At 36.0% G+C, this 17,089-nt stretch overlaps 1 protein-coding gene across 8 annotated transcripts in view; it reads right to left on the bottom strand.

Moving 5' to 3' along the window:
• Nucleotides 1-17,089, bottom strand: part of SMARCA2 (SWI/SNF related, matrix associated, actin dependent regulator of chromatin, subfamily a, member 2) — a 278,733-nt gene that overhangs the window by 69,713 nt on the left and 191,931 nt on the right. For all 8 annotated transcript variants that reach the window (XM_031943983.1, XM_012542924.3, XM_031943976.1 and 5 more), the window contains 2 exons: nucleotides 13,264-13,491; nucleotides 734-811 (listed from right to left, as the gene is read on the bottom strand). In XM_031943983.1, coding sequence (XP_031799843.1) covers nucleotides 734-811; nucleotides 13,264-13,491 — 306 coding nt within the window. The remainder of the gene's footprint in view (nucleotides 1-733; nucleotides 812-13,263; nucleotides 13,492-17,089) is intronic.

Below are 17,089 nucleotides of genomic sequence, written 5' to 3'. Positions count from 1 at the left end.
TCTGTTAGTGTGCGGTGAACTAGTAAAATCTGTCATCTTAACCTATCATTCTTATACTTCCCCATTTCAGTGCAAAATAATTGAGGTCATGTAGGAAAGGACTTTTAAAGACCTTTACATAACTAAATTTTTGATACAAAGAGCTAAGATTAGAGGTCAATAAACTACTTCATTGGAAAACCTAAGATTTTATTTTATCATAATTTGTTACCAATTAATAACTATCAAAAGAATTTACAGCAACATATGAGGTATTCTCTAGTAGCTCCTAAACTCTGATTTCTGATGATTCCTAGAGGCCAAATGTGTCAATGAGGAGTCTTTGGGGATAATGGGAAAATAAGTCCATAATTGAAATAAGAAAGTTTATGAAAAAAGTTTTCTGAAAAATGAAGAATGATTAAGAGGCAAATGACTCAAAAAGTCACAGAAAATCCAAGTCACAATTTGCTTTAAATTAATTTGAATTAAGTAAATTATTTTGAGTTTTGAACCCTGAATGAAGTTGCAATGCACTAATGACATTTCAAGATTAATGTGCTCTCATTATAAAATTTCTTTTCCCAAGAAGAAATGTTTGTTTTGCTCTAGTAAGTGAATGGCTACAGAATGAAAGACAGATCTTGTAACAGGAATTCTCAAGGTCATCAAGCTCTAAACTAAATCTTTCCTTTTTCATCAAGAGCATATAGAAATCAGTAATTTTATATTTTAATTATTTTTGCAACATTACCATAAAAAGATCAAACTCCTCTTCTCGTCTGGCAATCATTTGATTCAGAGTCTCATCATCAGGGACTTCATCTTCTTCCTGATCAGAGGAACAGAGAAATTCATATTTGATCATCAAATTTGATGATGCTTACCAAGCAAATTCTGGTTAGTCAAAAACAACATAAGGAACCACATGTCTCCATATTAAAGCAAATCATAAATCTAAAATAAAAAAAGAGAGCTGAGCCATTTAATATATTATACAAATATATATACACACATATATATACATATCAATATATGATTATTATTTCTTATATCACATTACAACAATTCATCCAGATATAAACATATGATACTTATTATTGATATTGATATTTATAATTTACTTCCATTTTAGATGAAAAGGTTTTTGATCTGGTCATTTTTCTTTAAAGTTTTATAAAAATGAAAGATGTGAATTAAGATATGATCAATTGCTAGCTAAAAAACAAGTATTTAAGCCAAATAATCCAGATTAGCATGTGGATTTATGTTTCAAATTTAGTATTAATAATAACAATTAGAGTTGCTGGTTCTGATAGCTAAAAGGTGATCCCATAAAAGTATCAGAGAAGCTAATAGATGTTTCTTAACTTTTCAAGTTTTTTAACTGTTCTCAATTGTCACCAAGAGCATGATCATCAAATGCTGTTCCTCATTCTTTCAGGCTTATGGAAATCTTGTTGCACTAAAGAGTATTATTAGTTCATTCACTTTTCTCTCAACACTCAGCTTTCTTTCTTACTTTTGTAGCTGATTCTTATCTGTATCTCATTATCTCCATGTATCTTTCTCAATCCCTTAAAGTATATTACCCAAAGTCAGAACCTTGGTTCTTTTTTCTTCTTTATTCATTTTTGTCCTTGGCAATCTCATGGATATATTTTTTTAACATAAATATATACACATGGTGCATATATAACCTAATAGGACTATATACAAAAAACTTCCATAGTATGTAGTGTGCATATATATGTAAAACATGTATGATACACACAGACTGTAGCATGTGATACACATCAACATGTAAACATGTGTGCTTATGTATGCACATATACCTGTATACTCATATTTAGCTGTTTAGACATTGTTTAGTTTTTAGAATCATGACCTGGTCTTTGACCTCCTTCCTCTATCATTGGGAAATGCTCTCCCTCTCACCCTCTGGGATCCAGCCAAAATACCCTTCTCTCTGCTCCTTACATTCAACACTCCTATTCTTATGTCTCCAACTTAGAACTGGCTGTCCCTCATCCCTGAAATGGACTTCTTCCTCAACTTCACCTCATCAAATCCCTTCCACAGAGCCCAGGCTCTGCAAGGTTATGATGTCCATGATGTTTTTTGCATGATGTTCATCAACCTTGTTTCCTCTTACCCAAACTAGTTTTATTTAATTATTTTGTATATATTTATATTTGCTCTGCTTTTCATTTATGTTAGATATATAAAATTAGCATAAGGTATTGTTCTTACTCTCAGAGCTTACATTCTGTTTTGGGGATAAAAAACAATAATGTCTATCTGATTGTCTTTCTCATTTGTGTGTGGATAAGCAGGCACACAATCACACACACACACACACACACACACACACACACACACACACATACACACCCTATAAATTTAAATCAACAAATATATATTAAGTGCTTACTATGTGTGAGAAGTTGAAGATATAAATAAAGATATATATCCAAATAGCACCACATTTAACTCATAATAATCATCTAATAGATGCTTATCAATAAAAAAATAATAGTAGCTTCAAATTATTGCATATACACACAAACAAATACACCTGTCTGGTTTATCTTCAAACTAGACTGCAAACTCAATGAGGGCATGAAAACTGTCTTTATTCTGTTACCACTTAGAATAGTAATCATCAGTACAAAGAACTTCTGATGATACAAATCCCTCTACCAATGCAGATCAGCATTAATTTAGAGTTCTGTAATTTAGTGCTCTGTAATTTAGAGTTGCTTGGGTGCTCTTTTGCCTCAGTTTCCTCATCTGTAAAATCAGATAGAGAAGGAAATGACAAATCACTCTATAATATTGTCAAGAAAACCCCAAACAGGATAACAAAGGACAAGACTGAAATGACCAAACAGCCAGATACATGGATGGGATGACTGATTTACCAGTGATTACAGAGCTAATACAGGTTAGTGGCAAGACCTAAACCCAGATCTTTCTAACTCTGCAGCCAGTCCCAAATCTATGAGAAACACTTTTTCTTGTTTCAAACGATGAATAAAATAAGATTATGTTCATAAAAGTTTGAAGGACATTAAAAAGTGAAACTTCAAATACATTCTGACATTATGATACTTATTAGAATCACCAAGAAGTCAATTTCAGTGTATCTGTGGACTGAGGAAACACTATAATATCAACTCACCAACCACCTAAAGAATATGCTCTGAATGAGACAATTTGTTTTAAAATAATATTGTTTTAATGGGTTATGGAACACATGATAAACCATACTCCCCAAAGGTCTAGAAACAAATGAATCAAGCCAATGTCTCCTCAGGAATAATCTTTTGAGTTTATTTTCATATTGGCTACAATTCAATTAGTTTAAATATTAAATTGTATACAGTAAATATTAAATTGAATGGGAATGAAATATAATTCCTATATATAATACTGCTGTTAATGTGTAACTTACTCTGCTTAAATCTCTAGGCAAATATAAAGATCTTCCCTGGCTCATTGCTAGTTCGATTCAGTCATTCTAACTAAAAGTTACTAGGTGCGCAGCATTAGGTTGAAATATCCCATTGAATACATTAGAAGTGCTCTTGTAAAATGAATATTTGAATGTGGGGAGGAAAAGGGAAGCAGCATTTATTAGGCATTTGCTTGTAGGAAGCCAAAAACTAAGCACTTCTTAGCTTTTATTTCTATGAGGCATTTATTAAGCCTCTGCCATGTTTGGATTGCTGTGAGGAAGGTGCGTTGGAAGCATTCTTATCTTAGCTAATGAAAGAGGCAGTACAGCACCTCTTGGTTGCTGTAGAGAATTGGCTGAAGAGAAGGAATACCCAAGTTCAAGTCTAAGCTCTGATATCTAGACACATGATAGATCCTCTTTAATTCTAGTGCCCTCCCACTGGTGATTGTCTCCAATTTATCCTGCACATATCTTGTTGGTATAGAGGTGCTTGCTTATTGTTTCCCATAGTAGACTTGTGAGATATTTAGGAGCAGGGACTGTCTCTTATCTTTCTTTGAATCTTGAGAACTTAATACAGTGTTCAGTCCATAATAGGAAGTTAATGTTTACTTATTAGCTGATTTAACTTCCCAGTGTTTTAGACAAATCCCCAAGTGTTAGAGAAGGTGCCAATTTGAGCATAAACTGAGGAAATATGTGTTGCACTAGATGCCCCCTTTCCAATGAAATCACAGCTCCAGTCCCTATCCCTATGTTGTTGCTGTTGTTGTTCAGTTGTTTTTTTTCCAATAATACTGGAGTTATTTGCCATTTTCTTCTTTAGTTCATTTTACAGATGAGGAAACTGAGGCAAATAGAGTTAAGTGACTTGCCCAGGGTCACACAGCTAGTTAAGTGTTTGAGGCCAGATGTGAACCCAGGAATTTCTGACTCCAGGCAGGGGAACTCTATCGAATGTGCCATCTAGCTGCCCTATCCCTATAGTCTTATCTAAATTTAAGTTATATTATAGGACATTGATTCCATTGCTTTTTTTAAACTATAGAATAGAATAAACTAAATGACCAAACTTTTTAAAAATTTCCTGACAATTTGGTCATTAAGATTAGAATAAAAATTCTACTTTTCAACCACTAATGTTCATACATTGTAGTGATAAAAATGAATAATGCATACATATCTCTTTGATGCAAGTACACTCCCATTTTAAGAAAAATTGAGAGGCAAAAATGCAGAATTTATAATCTAGTTTAGAGATTAAAGGTCACATCCGACTTCATGATTTATATGACTCAAAGCTGCAAGGGGCATTAGAGACTGCCTAATCCAACTGCCTTCTTTTACAGAAGTAAAAAGTGGGGCCCCCAAAGGGAAGTGAATTGCTCAGTGTTTCACTGGTTGTAAGCAAATAATGTGGAATGTGAAGCCAAGTTCTCTGTCTCCATAGCCAGTGCTTTTTCTGCTATTACAAGCACATTTAAAATGATTTAATTTAAATTTTTAAAATTATAGAATACTACCACATATACTAATTATTTATAATTAAATAAATATATTCATTGGACAGGATCTTTGACAAAATCCCTTTCCCAAATGTATGGAATGCCAAAACCTTACCACACCTTTGACCTTTAAAGTTTCACTGAGACCTTTGAGAAAATAAAAGGCTACCTTCTATATAATGAGGAACCCACACTCAAATTTGCTCAATCTGTGTTGCCTTATACTAAGTCATAAGGCAGTTTGTAGACTCTACTTATGAAAATAGTCTAGGTGCATAAAAGAGAATTCTTTCTTCCACTTCAGAGCATAAGCAAATGTTCAGAGCAATAAGCAATGTTCCGTCCTTTCTTCTTTCCTCGCTCCCTCCCTCCCTCCCTCCTTCTCTCCCTCCCCCTCCCTCCTTCCTTCCTTCCTTCCTTCCTTCCTTCCTTCCTTCCTTCCTTCCTTCCTTCCTTCTTTCTTCCTTCTTTCCTCCTTCTTTCCTTCCTTCCCTTTCTTTTCTTTCCTTCTTTTTAAATTTACATCTCCAGCACTTAGTACCTGAATGACATAGAGCAAATGCTTAATAAACATTTATTGACTACTAAGTATTTATAGTCAGGACTCAAAGTGACCTTATTGGACACAATAACATTTTGTCTAATTGAATTAAATTTAATTTGATGAGAATGAATATCATATTTGGGCTCAGAAAGCAAGTTCACAAGTAATAAAAAGATGAAGCATGGCTAGAGAGCAAGTCATCAGAAAACAATCTTGGGGTTGTAGTTGATTTTAAGGACAATGGGTAGATAGCTCAGGCTATGGTAAGAGAGATCAGTAGTGTCCAGCATCAGAGAGAACAGAATACCACTGTACTCTATCCTGGTCAGACAACATGTGGAATAATTGTATTAATTCAGTTCCAGTTTTCTCAATTAGGAAAAATCTATTGAACTTTAAAGTGTTCAGAAAAGGGCAACCAGTATAGTGAAAGGTCTTGAATATATGTCAAATAGGGTTCAGCTGAAGGAACTGAAGATGTTTAACATGAGGAAAACAAAGAGAAGTTGCTGCTATTCAGTTGTTTTAGAATCTTCGTGATCCCATTTGGAGTTTTTTTTTTTTGACAAAGATAAATAACTGAGTTGTTTGCCATTTCTCCAGCTCATTTTACAGAAGAGGAAACTGAGGCAAACAGGATGAAGTGATTTGCCTAGGGTCACCCAACTAAGTAAGTGTCTAAGGCTAGATTTGAATTCAGAAAGATGTCTTCCTGTCTCCAAGCCCTGCAGTGTATCCATTGCATCACGTAGCAGCTCCTAATGCTAAATATCTTAGGGCTTCCATATGTAAGATAAACTAATAGAAAATATATGAACTACCTAAATTTTGATATAAGGAAAAAATGCTATCAAAAAGTAGAATGCTGTCTTGAAAAGTAATGGGTTCTCATACATTTACATTTTTAGGCAAAGAAGCTGACTACTTTTTAGATTTATTATAAAGTAAATTCTTGTCCAGGTATGGATCAGCCTGGACAACTTCCATGATCTCTTTCAACTGATTATATTAATGTAGTGAATTATTCACCTTTGAATAAGAGTACATTATATAGGTTAGTGGTTGTAAAATAATGAAAAATAAGTGTCAGATATTATTTACTTAGTATAGATATATGTAATGGGCTGAGGCTTGAGTTGATGCACTGAGGTCCCAAGTACATGAGGCTAACTAGTAATTGGGCATACCTTAATATTGATTGGAAAAGAATGGACCCTGCCCACCTCCGAGCAAGTCCTGATGTTGTATAGGAAAATGACGATTTTGGTAGGTGGAGGCAGAGAGAAACAGGAAGAGAAGCTGGGAGAGATTGGGCCTGGATTTGAGACTGAGGTTGGTTGTGGGCTGCTGGTCAGCTAGCTTTTGACTAGCTGACACATTGTATCGCCTTCTCTTCCAATTTCCATCCTTCTTCACTGAGAAAAAGACTGAGATTTTCCCAACCTAATTCCTGTCTCCTGTGATTTAAAATACACGATCTTCACATTTGCCCCAACGGGGGAACAAGGGACTGGAAGTTCCGTGACCAGGAACTTGGGGTGAGTATTGTTAATAGACAAAAAACTTATTTTCTAAAAAACTAAACCAGTAATCTTTTTTTTTTTTTTTGTTTTGGGACAAAAGATAAAGACTTCCATCCCCCGCCCCCAACCCATCCAAGAGTGGGATAGAAAGATGATTGTGACAGAAATACATGGGTTACTTTATAACTTGGGAACAGATGGGTATATTCGCATCTCCCTTGGTTAAGGAGGAGCAGATCTCTTTGAGAAATGGTCCGGGACAAGAATGTCCATGCATTTCAGAGAAGGGTCCTCACAATTTCCATCAAGGCATTTTATTTATACAATATATTTTGTTAGACTAAGAACCCTTTAGAAGAAAGAAAAAACCCTTGGTCTTCCACCCCTCCTCAAATTAGAAAGATATTAGGAAGACAACCAAAGATTAATACCTATCCCCACAGGCATGGAGATTTGAGCAAGGGTGGGTGACCTTTCCCTCAGGAGGCGGCCCAGCCCCCCCCCAGGAGCAAGTGATTACTCTTCCACCAACCCACCCTCTGGGATGGAGGGAGGAGGGTGGGGGCAGTGACAGCACCAGACCTTCCCCGGTCCAATCATGAGCAACCCAAGAGGGCTTAATGAAGGCCAAAGAAAAGGATGTGGACATCCGGGAGTTTCAGGCATTTATGTTTCCTAAATTTCCCAGTCTAATGCCCACAAAAAGTCAAGAACCCTTTTAAATAGAAACATTAAAATCTTAAAAAGGTTTGCACTTATGGGGCTACATCAGCTTATGTTAAGATGCTGTTACAGAATTTGGCTTTGTCTTACCCTGATGACTGGAAATCTATAGAAGAGATGCCTAGAACCGGACAAAATTAAGGGCTTTCTGAATATAGTGATCTGTAGGAACAAGCCCAACAAAATAGTCAAATGTGTTCATGTTATGATCACCGGACCAATCGGTATAGGTCCAATGCAGACGCCAGCCAGGTTAATTATTCAGTAGCAATGAGCAAATTGTGCTTGTATCAAAGCGTGGACTTCATTCCAATAAAATAACAAAGGTGAGGCCTTCATTAAAATAAGCGGGCCAGATGATTTGTTGACTTTTGGGAGCTTAGACTGCATCACAAGAACTAATGGGGAAAACCAACAACAAATTTTTTAATAAGGCAACTTCGGGAAAAATGCTAATGAGGGTGAGAAGGTTTAACTAGGACACCCAAGGATGCCCTTTAGAGGAGTTCTGGACGCCGCCACAGTGGCACAAATGCCTTTATAGCCGACTATGATGCAGATTCCCAAGATCCCAACATGGTAGACAGGGTCCCTTCTGGCAAGGGATTAGAGAGAACACCAAGCTTGTGTGGTGAGGGCACAAAGCCAATGTTGGTATAGAGGCAGAATGGGAAAACAGGGTGGGAGGAACAAACCCAGACCTTATAAAAAGCAAAAGAGGCTTTCATTGGGCCTCAGAATGTAACAAGGAACCATGGGGGCCCCCCCAGGCCCCAGGAAAAATTTGGGGCAGAGGCACAAACCCAAGGGCCCGAGGAGTCCTAGACGGCCAATCCCCAAAGCCAATAGCCGGACAATGGGCAGAAAGGGATTAAAAATAACAGCCGGAAGAACCTGATGGAAAAAAAGGGGTTAAATTAGGGAGAAAGAGTTGTATAAGGAGAAATGAAACCGGGAGAAAGCCCTCCCCTATGGTCCCTTTGCCCAAAGAGGCTTCCATTTTCCCGAAGTAAGCAAAACGGTGCCACCCAAGGGGGAAAACTGGGGGAATGGTTGAAAACCCCAGTCACCAAAGGCGACAATTTGACATCACACAGGAGAAAATACAGCACAATCAACAGCCAAAAGCAACTTAAAGAAGACATTAGATATGAAGGTTGAACAACTGGAACCCCCAAAATAAATGGCCTTCCAGAAGGTTGGAATTTTGCTCGGAACATTAGGTTGCCACTCCCAGTACCCAAAAAGTTAAACAAACATCATGTCTTGGAGGATAATACAGTAATTAAAAGGCCCATGGTGGACTTTTGAGGAAAAAGGATTTTACCCTTTTAAGTTAAGAAACCCCATCAAATCTGTGGGGAAGACGCTTTACAGCAATTGGAAAAATATATTCCTTTTTTAAGATTGCTTAAGGCCAACATTTCACCTGCCCATCAAATGGAAAATGAACACCAGTGTGGATAGAGCAGTGGCCCCTCAAGAAAAAATTTTACCTTATTAGATATAATTTGGGAAAGCTTTGACCAAGGACCCTTTAAAACCTTTTTTTAACCCAGGTTTGTTGTTGGAAACTAAAATAATGTTCCATTTAAGAAAAATGAATAACAGGTGGAAAGGAATCTTAGTGACCCACTCCATAGTTCCAGGAATGGCCTTTTGGGCATAAATTTTTAAGTTTTTTATTCATTCGGTAAAGAAATTGAAAAGATTTGCCTTTTGAGGCCCAGTGTTAACTTAGCTGACCTTTTTAAAACCCAATGAATGGACAATTTTCCAAGGAAGAAAAACAGCCCTTATGTGTCAAATGTTGGGCTGTTTTGTCAGTAAGAAAAGATTCCCAAAAAGTTTTATTACATTACATGGATGACATTTTGGGATGTACCTGAGGAACAAATTTAGAGGCTGTCTACAAAAGACCATAGAAACACTAAGGAATTAAAATTATACAAGCACCAGAAAAATTAAAGACAGTCCTTTTCAATATTTAGATATGAAGTATACCCTAAGGTGCTTAAGTTCAAAAACCTCCTTAGAACAGAAAAGCTAAACAATTGAATGATTTTCAAAATTGATAGGAGAACCAATGGATGCAAGTTTGGTTTGATACCATCAGTTACAAAACCATATAATATTTTAAGGGGAGACAGTGCTTTAAATTCCCATGTGTTACAAAAGAAGTCGAGGTTTGAGGAAAGTTGAACTGGCTTTATCCAATGGGTTGAAAGATACCAAAACCCTTGGAAATATTTTGCCAACAAGAGGAACCACAGCAGTCCTTCATCAAGGACACAGGGATAAAGTGGGTGAACTTTCCGCACAACCAGAAAAAGTTTAACCCTTAAGTGTTGATTGAATTTTATTAAAGGCCACTGTTTAGCAGCAATTATCTGGGACAAGACCTGATAAGATATAATTTTTATAAATACACAAATTAATGTGTGTTTGGAGAATCCCAGAGTGGAAATTTTATTAGCCATGGTCCAAATTTTTTACATGGGTTCCATTAAAGATAATAGATTATTAATAATTGGGATGACCTGAAGAAAAGTTTCTAAAGTTCCTCTTTAAAGGACAAACTATCTTCACGGATGCATCCAAACATAATTATTTGTGCTTTATTTCATGATCTAACTATAAAGAGAGTAGTCAGAACCCTTTTAGTCCATCAGCAGAATGAATTGTAGCATCATTCACCTTACTTATTATCCAGGAGAATAAATATAATATCTGATTCAGCCTATTGTAGGTGTGGTGAATTCCACAGCCCAAATAAAATGTTGGCCTCAAATTATCAGCTCTTAAGAAACTTCAAGAGCAAGTGAGAAAACATCCAGGTAAGATCTATATATTACATGTCCATTCTCATAGTGGACTTCCAGGTCCATATTTGATGGCACCAAAGGCAGATAGCCTTCTAACCATGTTGGTCAATAAATTTTTGTTCCAAGAGTCAGGCATTTCATTCTAAATATCATTTGCTGAGCTTTTGCTAAATTTGAATAACAAGAGAAAGGTAAGGGATAGTAAAAGCCTGTTGGGTTTGCCTTGCTTTACGCCCTACACTGCCTCCGGGAAGAACCCTTGTGGTTTGAGACCCAAAAAACTGCAAATGGATGTGACCCATTATAAATCTTTTGGTCGTCTGTCTTTCATCCATGGGTAGACACCTTTTCAGGATTCACTTTGCAATGCCAGCAGCAAAAAGAGACAGCCTGAGGGTCACTGAATTCTACAAACATTTGCCATTATGGTGGCCAAGCAATAAAAAAAGACAATGGTCCTGTTTATACTAAAAAATTTTGACATTTTGTGACATAAGATTTTCACACCACGGGCATACCTTTTAACCCAAGGACAGGGAAAAGGAGAGGGGAAACAGAGAATTAAGACATTCTCCAAAACAAAAGAAAGGGGGCCACAGGTAACCTAGAGAACTTCAAATTGCCTTTTATACTATTAACTTTTGATTTTTGACAAAGATGCATGGTTTGGAGACAGGGTTTTTAAACCCACCGAAGGTCATTTCAGGCAGCAGCTCCATATCTTTTAGATAACGCCAGGTGATGTGGAGAGAAAAAGGGAGTGTGGAAAGGACCAGATAGGCTAATCTTTGGGGAGAGGGGTTTGCATTCTACAGGTGGAGAAGGAAAGATTAACGAGCCATATTCATTGTCCATTGAGAGACGGAGCAGACCCTTGAAACAAAGGAGAAGACCCAAGAAATATCGGGGTGGTTCTGTGTGATTTGGCCCACCATTGAAAGAGCGGACAGTTATGGCGCTTGACCATGGACATCAAAGACTGTTGGATTAAAACCTCAGGAATTTGACTTAAATAGGATTTGAAAAACCTCAGGAATCATTGGATTTGAAATGATAAATTTAAATACTTAAAATCTGCTGAATATTGGATTCCCTAATAAAAAGATTTTTGAGACTTCAAAACTGGGGACATTGATTCTGACAGGAAACAATGGAAAAGAGGTTTTACATTTCTGCTGAAGAAGGTGTATTGTGATTTGTTTTATACCCACCTTCTAGGATTTCTGGTGATCTTTTCCAAAATGTTATTTATATTGTTTGCTATTCCGCACTTGCGAAAAATTTGTACACCCATCAGCCTGCACTGACTGAGGGGAGGGTCATCCCTAATATCCTTGCATTATTATGTGCTTGTGTAATACCTCCATGTGATGGTTTGGTTATTAATCCCTTCAGCCCAGAAATTCAGCAACCCCATTTCCCTTTGGTGTTTTCATTCCTTCCTGAGAGTGGTAGGCGGAATCTCCTTTGGCTTTCACCTTTTCTGAGAAGTAGAGGTTGTGATCACCTCCTTTTCGGTGTTTACCCCTTCTCAGAAGAAGGCTGTGATACCTCCTTGTTGACCTCCTGAGGAGCGGGGATGGATGACCCCTTTTGTTTAAAATAAAAGAAAGTGGGAGATGTAATGGGGCTGAGGTTGGTTGATGCAATTGAGGTCCCAAGACATGAGGCTAACTAGTAATTGGGCATACTTTATTACATGATTGATAAAGAATGGTCCCTCCCACCTTCCAGCAAGTCCTGATGGGATAGGAAAGATGATTTTGGTGGGGGGAGGAGAGAGACAGGAAGAGAAGCTGGGGAAAATGGGTTCAGACTGATTGTTGGTTGTGTGGTTGGTCGAAAGCTCTTGACCTAGGAAATTGCTATCCCGATCTTCCACCTCCAATCTTTCTTCACTGAGAATAAAGACTGACGAATTTCCCCTAACCTGAATTCCTGTCTCCTGCTGATTTAAAAATACATGATCTTCACAGATATATCTAAAGATTATAAAACACTGCATTTTTAAATTTACATGTTAGTGTTCTTTTAGGCTCACTCAGTTCCTATCTATTAATTTTACTTAATAATGATTAAAATAGAGAATCCTTTTATTAATATTCTCCTATTAGATCAGAGATCAGTTAGGGGGAGGACTGAATTTGTTCTTTCTTTTCAAGGAAGAGAAAGATATCTGATGGAATATGCTCAGCTCAAAGCAGCATGTAAAAGATTTGTGTAGTGCCAGGATGAAATTTTATTTTGATAGAAGGTAGACAGTTTTCTTTATGTACTACCTGGGCTTACAGATGGCACTTAGATAATGGAAGAAAAAAGCCTTCAAACCCTCTTCTCTTCCCAGGGAACATTTTTTTCTCTTCTTTCAATTATAAATATATTTTAAACTGACCTATTTTGCAGTTTTCCATCTGGCCTGTAGGAGGCAGGAATGAGAGTTAATTAAATTTGTATTATTCCATCAGCCTAAGTTAGATGAAATTTAAACTGAAGGATCCACAGGATCTGAAGCCAGATCCACAAATTCTTTTCTTCTTACCCTAGTAGTGAATTTTAATAAACAAGGTGGATAATTTTCAAGTCTTTGCACACAAAGCTGCAGTTATCTTAATCTGACTTAATTAACATCAGTCCTAGAATTTATTTAAAAGATAAAGAGGTCACTGTTTGATTTCCGTAAGAATAATTTGTCTATAAGTACCTCATTTTCTTCTTCGTGCTCCAATATGGCCTGCAGAAAAGCCCTCCTCTCGTGACTTGAAGACTTCTGATCAAACATGCCTGCTTGGATAACTTTTTGATCCACATTCAATTTGTATTTTGCTGCTGCAAGGATCTTTTCTTCCACGCTGTTTACAGTGCAGAGTCGAAGCACTCGGACTTCATTTTGCTGGCCAATCCGGTGAGCTCGATCTTGGGCCTGCAAATCCTATTCAAGATAACAATAGGCCATGTTATATTCACCTCTCTCTGATTCCTCAACAAATGAGCTGATATCAAAGGAAAAGTATGGTAATATGTAGCCCATTGAATTTTGGAAAATGGGTTAAAAAATACTTAGGTGGTTACTGAACATGTGAAAAAAGATGTGTCTTTTGATATTGACAGTCACTTGATTAAAGAAGATAGGGTCTGAGAAATTTTAGATTTGACATAAACAATTCTGTTTTTAAGTGGTTGTTGGATTTAAATAGATCTCTATAAATGGGCACTTAACTAGTCTTTACCTCCATATGTGTCTAGTACTTTATAAAGTCAAACTAGAATAACACTTGCAGATAATTTAGTTGAAGCACTTTTACACATGTGGAAAGAGGGGACCAAATGTCAATTGATTTGCTGAAGTCCCACAAGGCAGAAGTAACACAACTAAATGCAGATACTTGACTCCAGATTTTTCAATAGTGCCATGTTGCCTCATATTGCTAAGGGCAATTTTTGGTTTCTAATTTTGTATTATGCAATAAGATAAAGGAAACACTCTTACTTTGTTGTGAAGTTCTGAATAGAAGAAACACATGCCTAAAAATTTTGACATTAAGTATTTTCTGATAGGTCAGCCAACTGCTATCCTAGAATAGATGTACTTATGCTCATAGTGTCTATATTTTCATCTTTCATAGAAACAGGAAGAAGAGGAAGAAATAAGGTGATGTAAAAATAAAAGAAATCAAGATTATTTTTTAAGAATTGGGGAAAGTGTATGCTAAAAGAAAGGTATTGATGGGAAACCCCTTCATTAATAGAGTTATTATTTCACTGAGCATCATAATAAAGAAGTTAAACCAGATGATAATCATTTTATACAACAACCATAACAAAAGAAAGTTTATTCAGATATTTTGAGAGTGTACTGCCACAATTGTGGCAAAGGAAAGCCTAAAGTTGGGTGTCCAAAGTGCTTTTTGTTGTCGTTTTGTGAGTCAATCAGGGTTAAGTAACTTGCCCAGTGTCATACAGCTAGGAAGTGCCGAGTGTGTGAGAAAGGCTTCAGTGAAGTCAGGTCCTCTTGACTCCTTGGCTGGTGTTCTATCCATGGCGCCACTTAGCAGTATCAGAATGGTTTTAAAACCAGGCCTTCTAGAATTGTGGGAAATAGGTCTTATTACGAAAAAACAAAATCTTCTGAATTTTGCCAAAGAAAACAAAGATCCTGCTGATGCCATTTCTGATTAAGGGACTTTAAGTGAAAAATTAGGCAAAAATGTTTTCATAAGAGTATTTGAAGATGTGAATATAAATATGACTTTCCTGAAGCATATGCACAGTAGGTACACAATCAACTTTAAATATTTTACTTAAGGAAATTGAAAGGCAGGGGAAACAAAATCCTTCATTTTAGCAAATGCTTCAGTCTTCTCTTTCATCAACAATTTTTTGCTTTTAAAAATTATTTTGTGAAATACTTCCCAGTTATACTTAATATGTGTAACATTTTGTTTTTAATTTCTGAGTTCCAAGTTCTTTCCCTCTCAGCCACTCCTCTTTTACCCCTTGAGAAGGCAAGCTCATTATTAGTTCTTTAACAAAATTCCTCAACAACAGCCAATGTGGCTAATTTCTGGATCTCCTTCACTCTTACTATCCACTAGAGGATGCTAATAAATTATGAAAGGGTTAAAATTCAGGCAGCAAAAAAGAAGAGTAGCTAAGGCTGGTGTGAGTAATTCACCGACTGGCTAATTATTCCTGACTAGCCAAGAGTTGACTGCAAGTGCCTTTTAGTTTTTGTGAAAAAAAAAAAAAAAAAAAAAAAACAGATTTACTCCCTCATGAAACATTTGCCAAGTACACATTTTTTTGACCAGCATTTATTTACTCTGGAAAATAAGACAAAGAGGGAGTTGGCCTTAGTATTACAATATGTGAAACTTTAAAAGAATTAAAAAAGATGGTCCCAAAGAGAAAATTGTTAAACATTATAATGAGCAATTTGGGAATTTAGCAATAAAATAATCATGCCAATCTGAATTGGTTTAGGTCTGGTATTGCTTCAAAGTGGTGGGACAGAGTAGAGGTTGTCCTTTGAAAGTCTCCTTTAGAGCAAACATCCTAAGAAATGTACATTTTTCATATATTTTAAAAAAGTTTTATTAATATACTTGAAATATCTTCCTTTAAAAAATAATGTATATACGTCTATCTTGCCAACAACAGCAAAGTTGGGAATGGGATTGTTATAGAGAAGATAGTCACAAGAAAAATGGTACAAATTTTCCTGTGCATATGTCTGCTACTAGTAAGGCTTTTCCAGTCAAATTTTCTTAGTAGCTTCATTGGCTAATATAAGCTAATCCCCCAAGAAAACAATGAGAGAAATCCTGGATATTTTTCATAAACTAGCTTTAATTTTTATTAACTTTGACAACCAATACCTCTTGAATTTAAAGATACCATTCATGATCATTCCTACGTTAATTAAGCTCTGAAAAAGAATTCTTAACATATTCTAAAACAGAGGTTAGGTAAATATGATTACTGACGATTCAGTTAGACACTAAAGAATTTAGGTGACCACATATACCCTAAGTGAATGAGCTATACCAGAGAGATAGGTAACACTGGTCTCCCAGTGTAACAGATGAAACCACCAGTGAACTATTTAAAAGTGCAACATTTGGTCATAGTCGTTTTTATGCAACTTACTACCTGTGTGTTATTTTTATTAACCTGAGCTAACATGCAATGAACAGTCAGTGTGTAGAATTTCTATTTCATTATTCTGATTTTTCTTTAACCTTTGGATCTTGCTCATAAAAACGCTCCATCCATGGAATTTTAATAACATTACCGATTGATATAGAATTCTCTGATATTCTTTTCCATGTTAAAACAGTGTTTTGAGTAATTGATTATAGTTGGCTCCAAAGATCTGATCTTGCATACCAGAACATTTTCGATAGAAAAGTTTATTTAAAGCCAGCACTGAGGAAATTGCTTGAACATAGTTGGCCCCTAATAAATGCTTATGGACTGACTGACTATCCTAATTAAAAGAATAGCAATTAAGAAACTCTAACTTTTAGTAGTGAGGTAAGTTTAAGTAATAGCAAATTGATCTGAATATAAAATTGTAGAAATCCCCAAAAACATTAGCAAATTCAGACAATACTATAAACTTTTAAAAAGTTCTTTACCACATGCCAAAGAATCTTTTGTTGAGGAAAACTTTCTGACTCTCCATATGTAAAATTAGAGATTTTAGAATAGACAAATAAAATTTAATCATTCAAAATTGCAATGCAGTTATCTTACTAAAAGGTAGCAACAATTTCTCTGCCCTACCCACTGCCCAAATAAAAGGGATAACCATAATCTTGTTTGAATGAAATACCACGAGATGAAATATAAGTATGCTATTTTCAAAAATGGAACAAAAAACAATCTTGCCTTTGACAAATCTTCTAAACAAATCACAGAGCAGAGGGTGTTTTTTTTTTTTTTTTAACGCATACTTTGGCAAGTAAGATACAAAGGAATGGATGTTAAGGCTAAGAAAAACTGCATCTCTGTTATGTATCTCTGAT

Source organism: Sarcophilus harrisii, chromosome 1 (genome assembly GCF_902635505.1).
Source record: "Sarcophilus harrisii chromosome 1, mSarHar1.11, whole genome shotgun sequence".
In the NCBI taxonomy this organism is placed as follows: domain Eukaryota; kingdom Metazoa; phylum Chordata; class Mammalia; order Dasyuromorphia; family Dasyuridae; genus Sarcophilus; species Sarcophilus harrisii.
The sequence above is the reverse complement of the archived record's forward strand: the minus strand, read 5'-3'. Positions and strand labels throughout refer to the sequence as shown.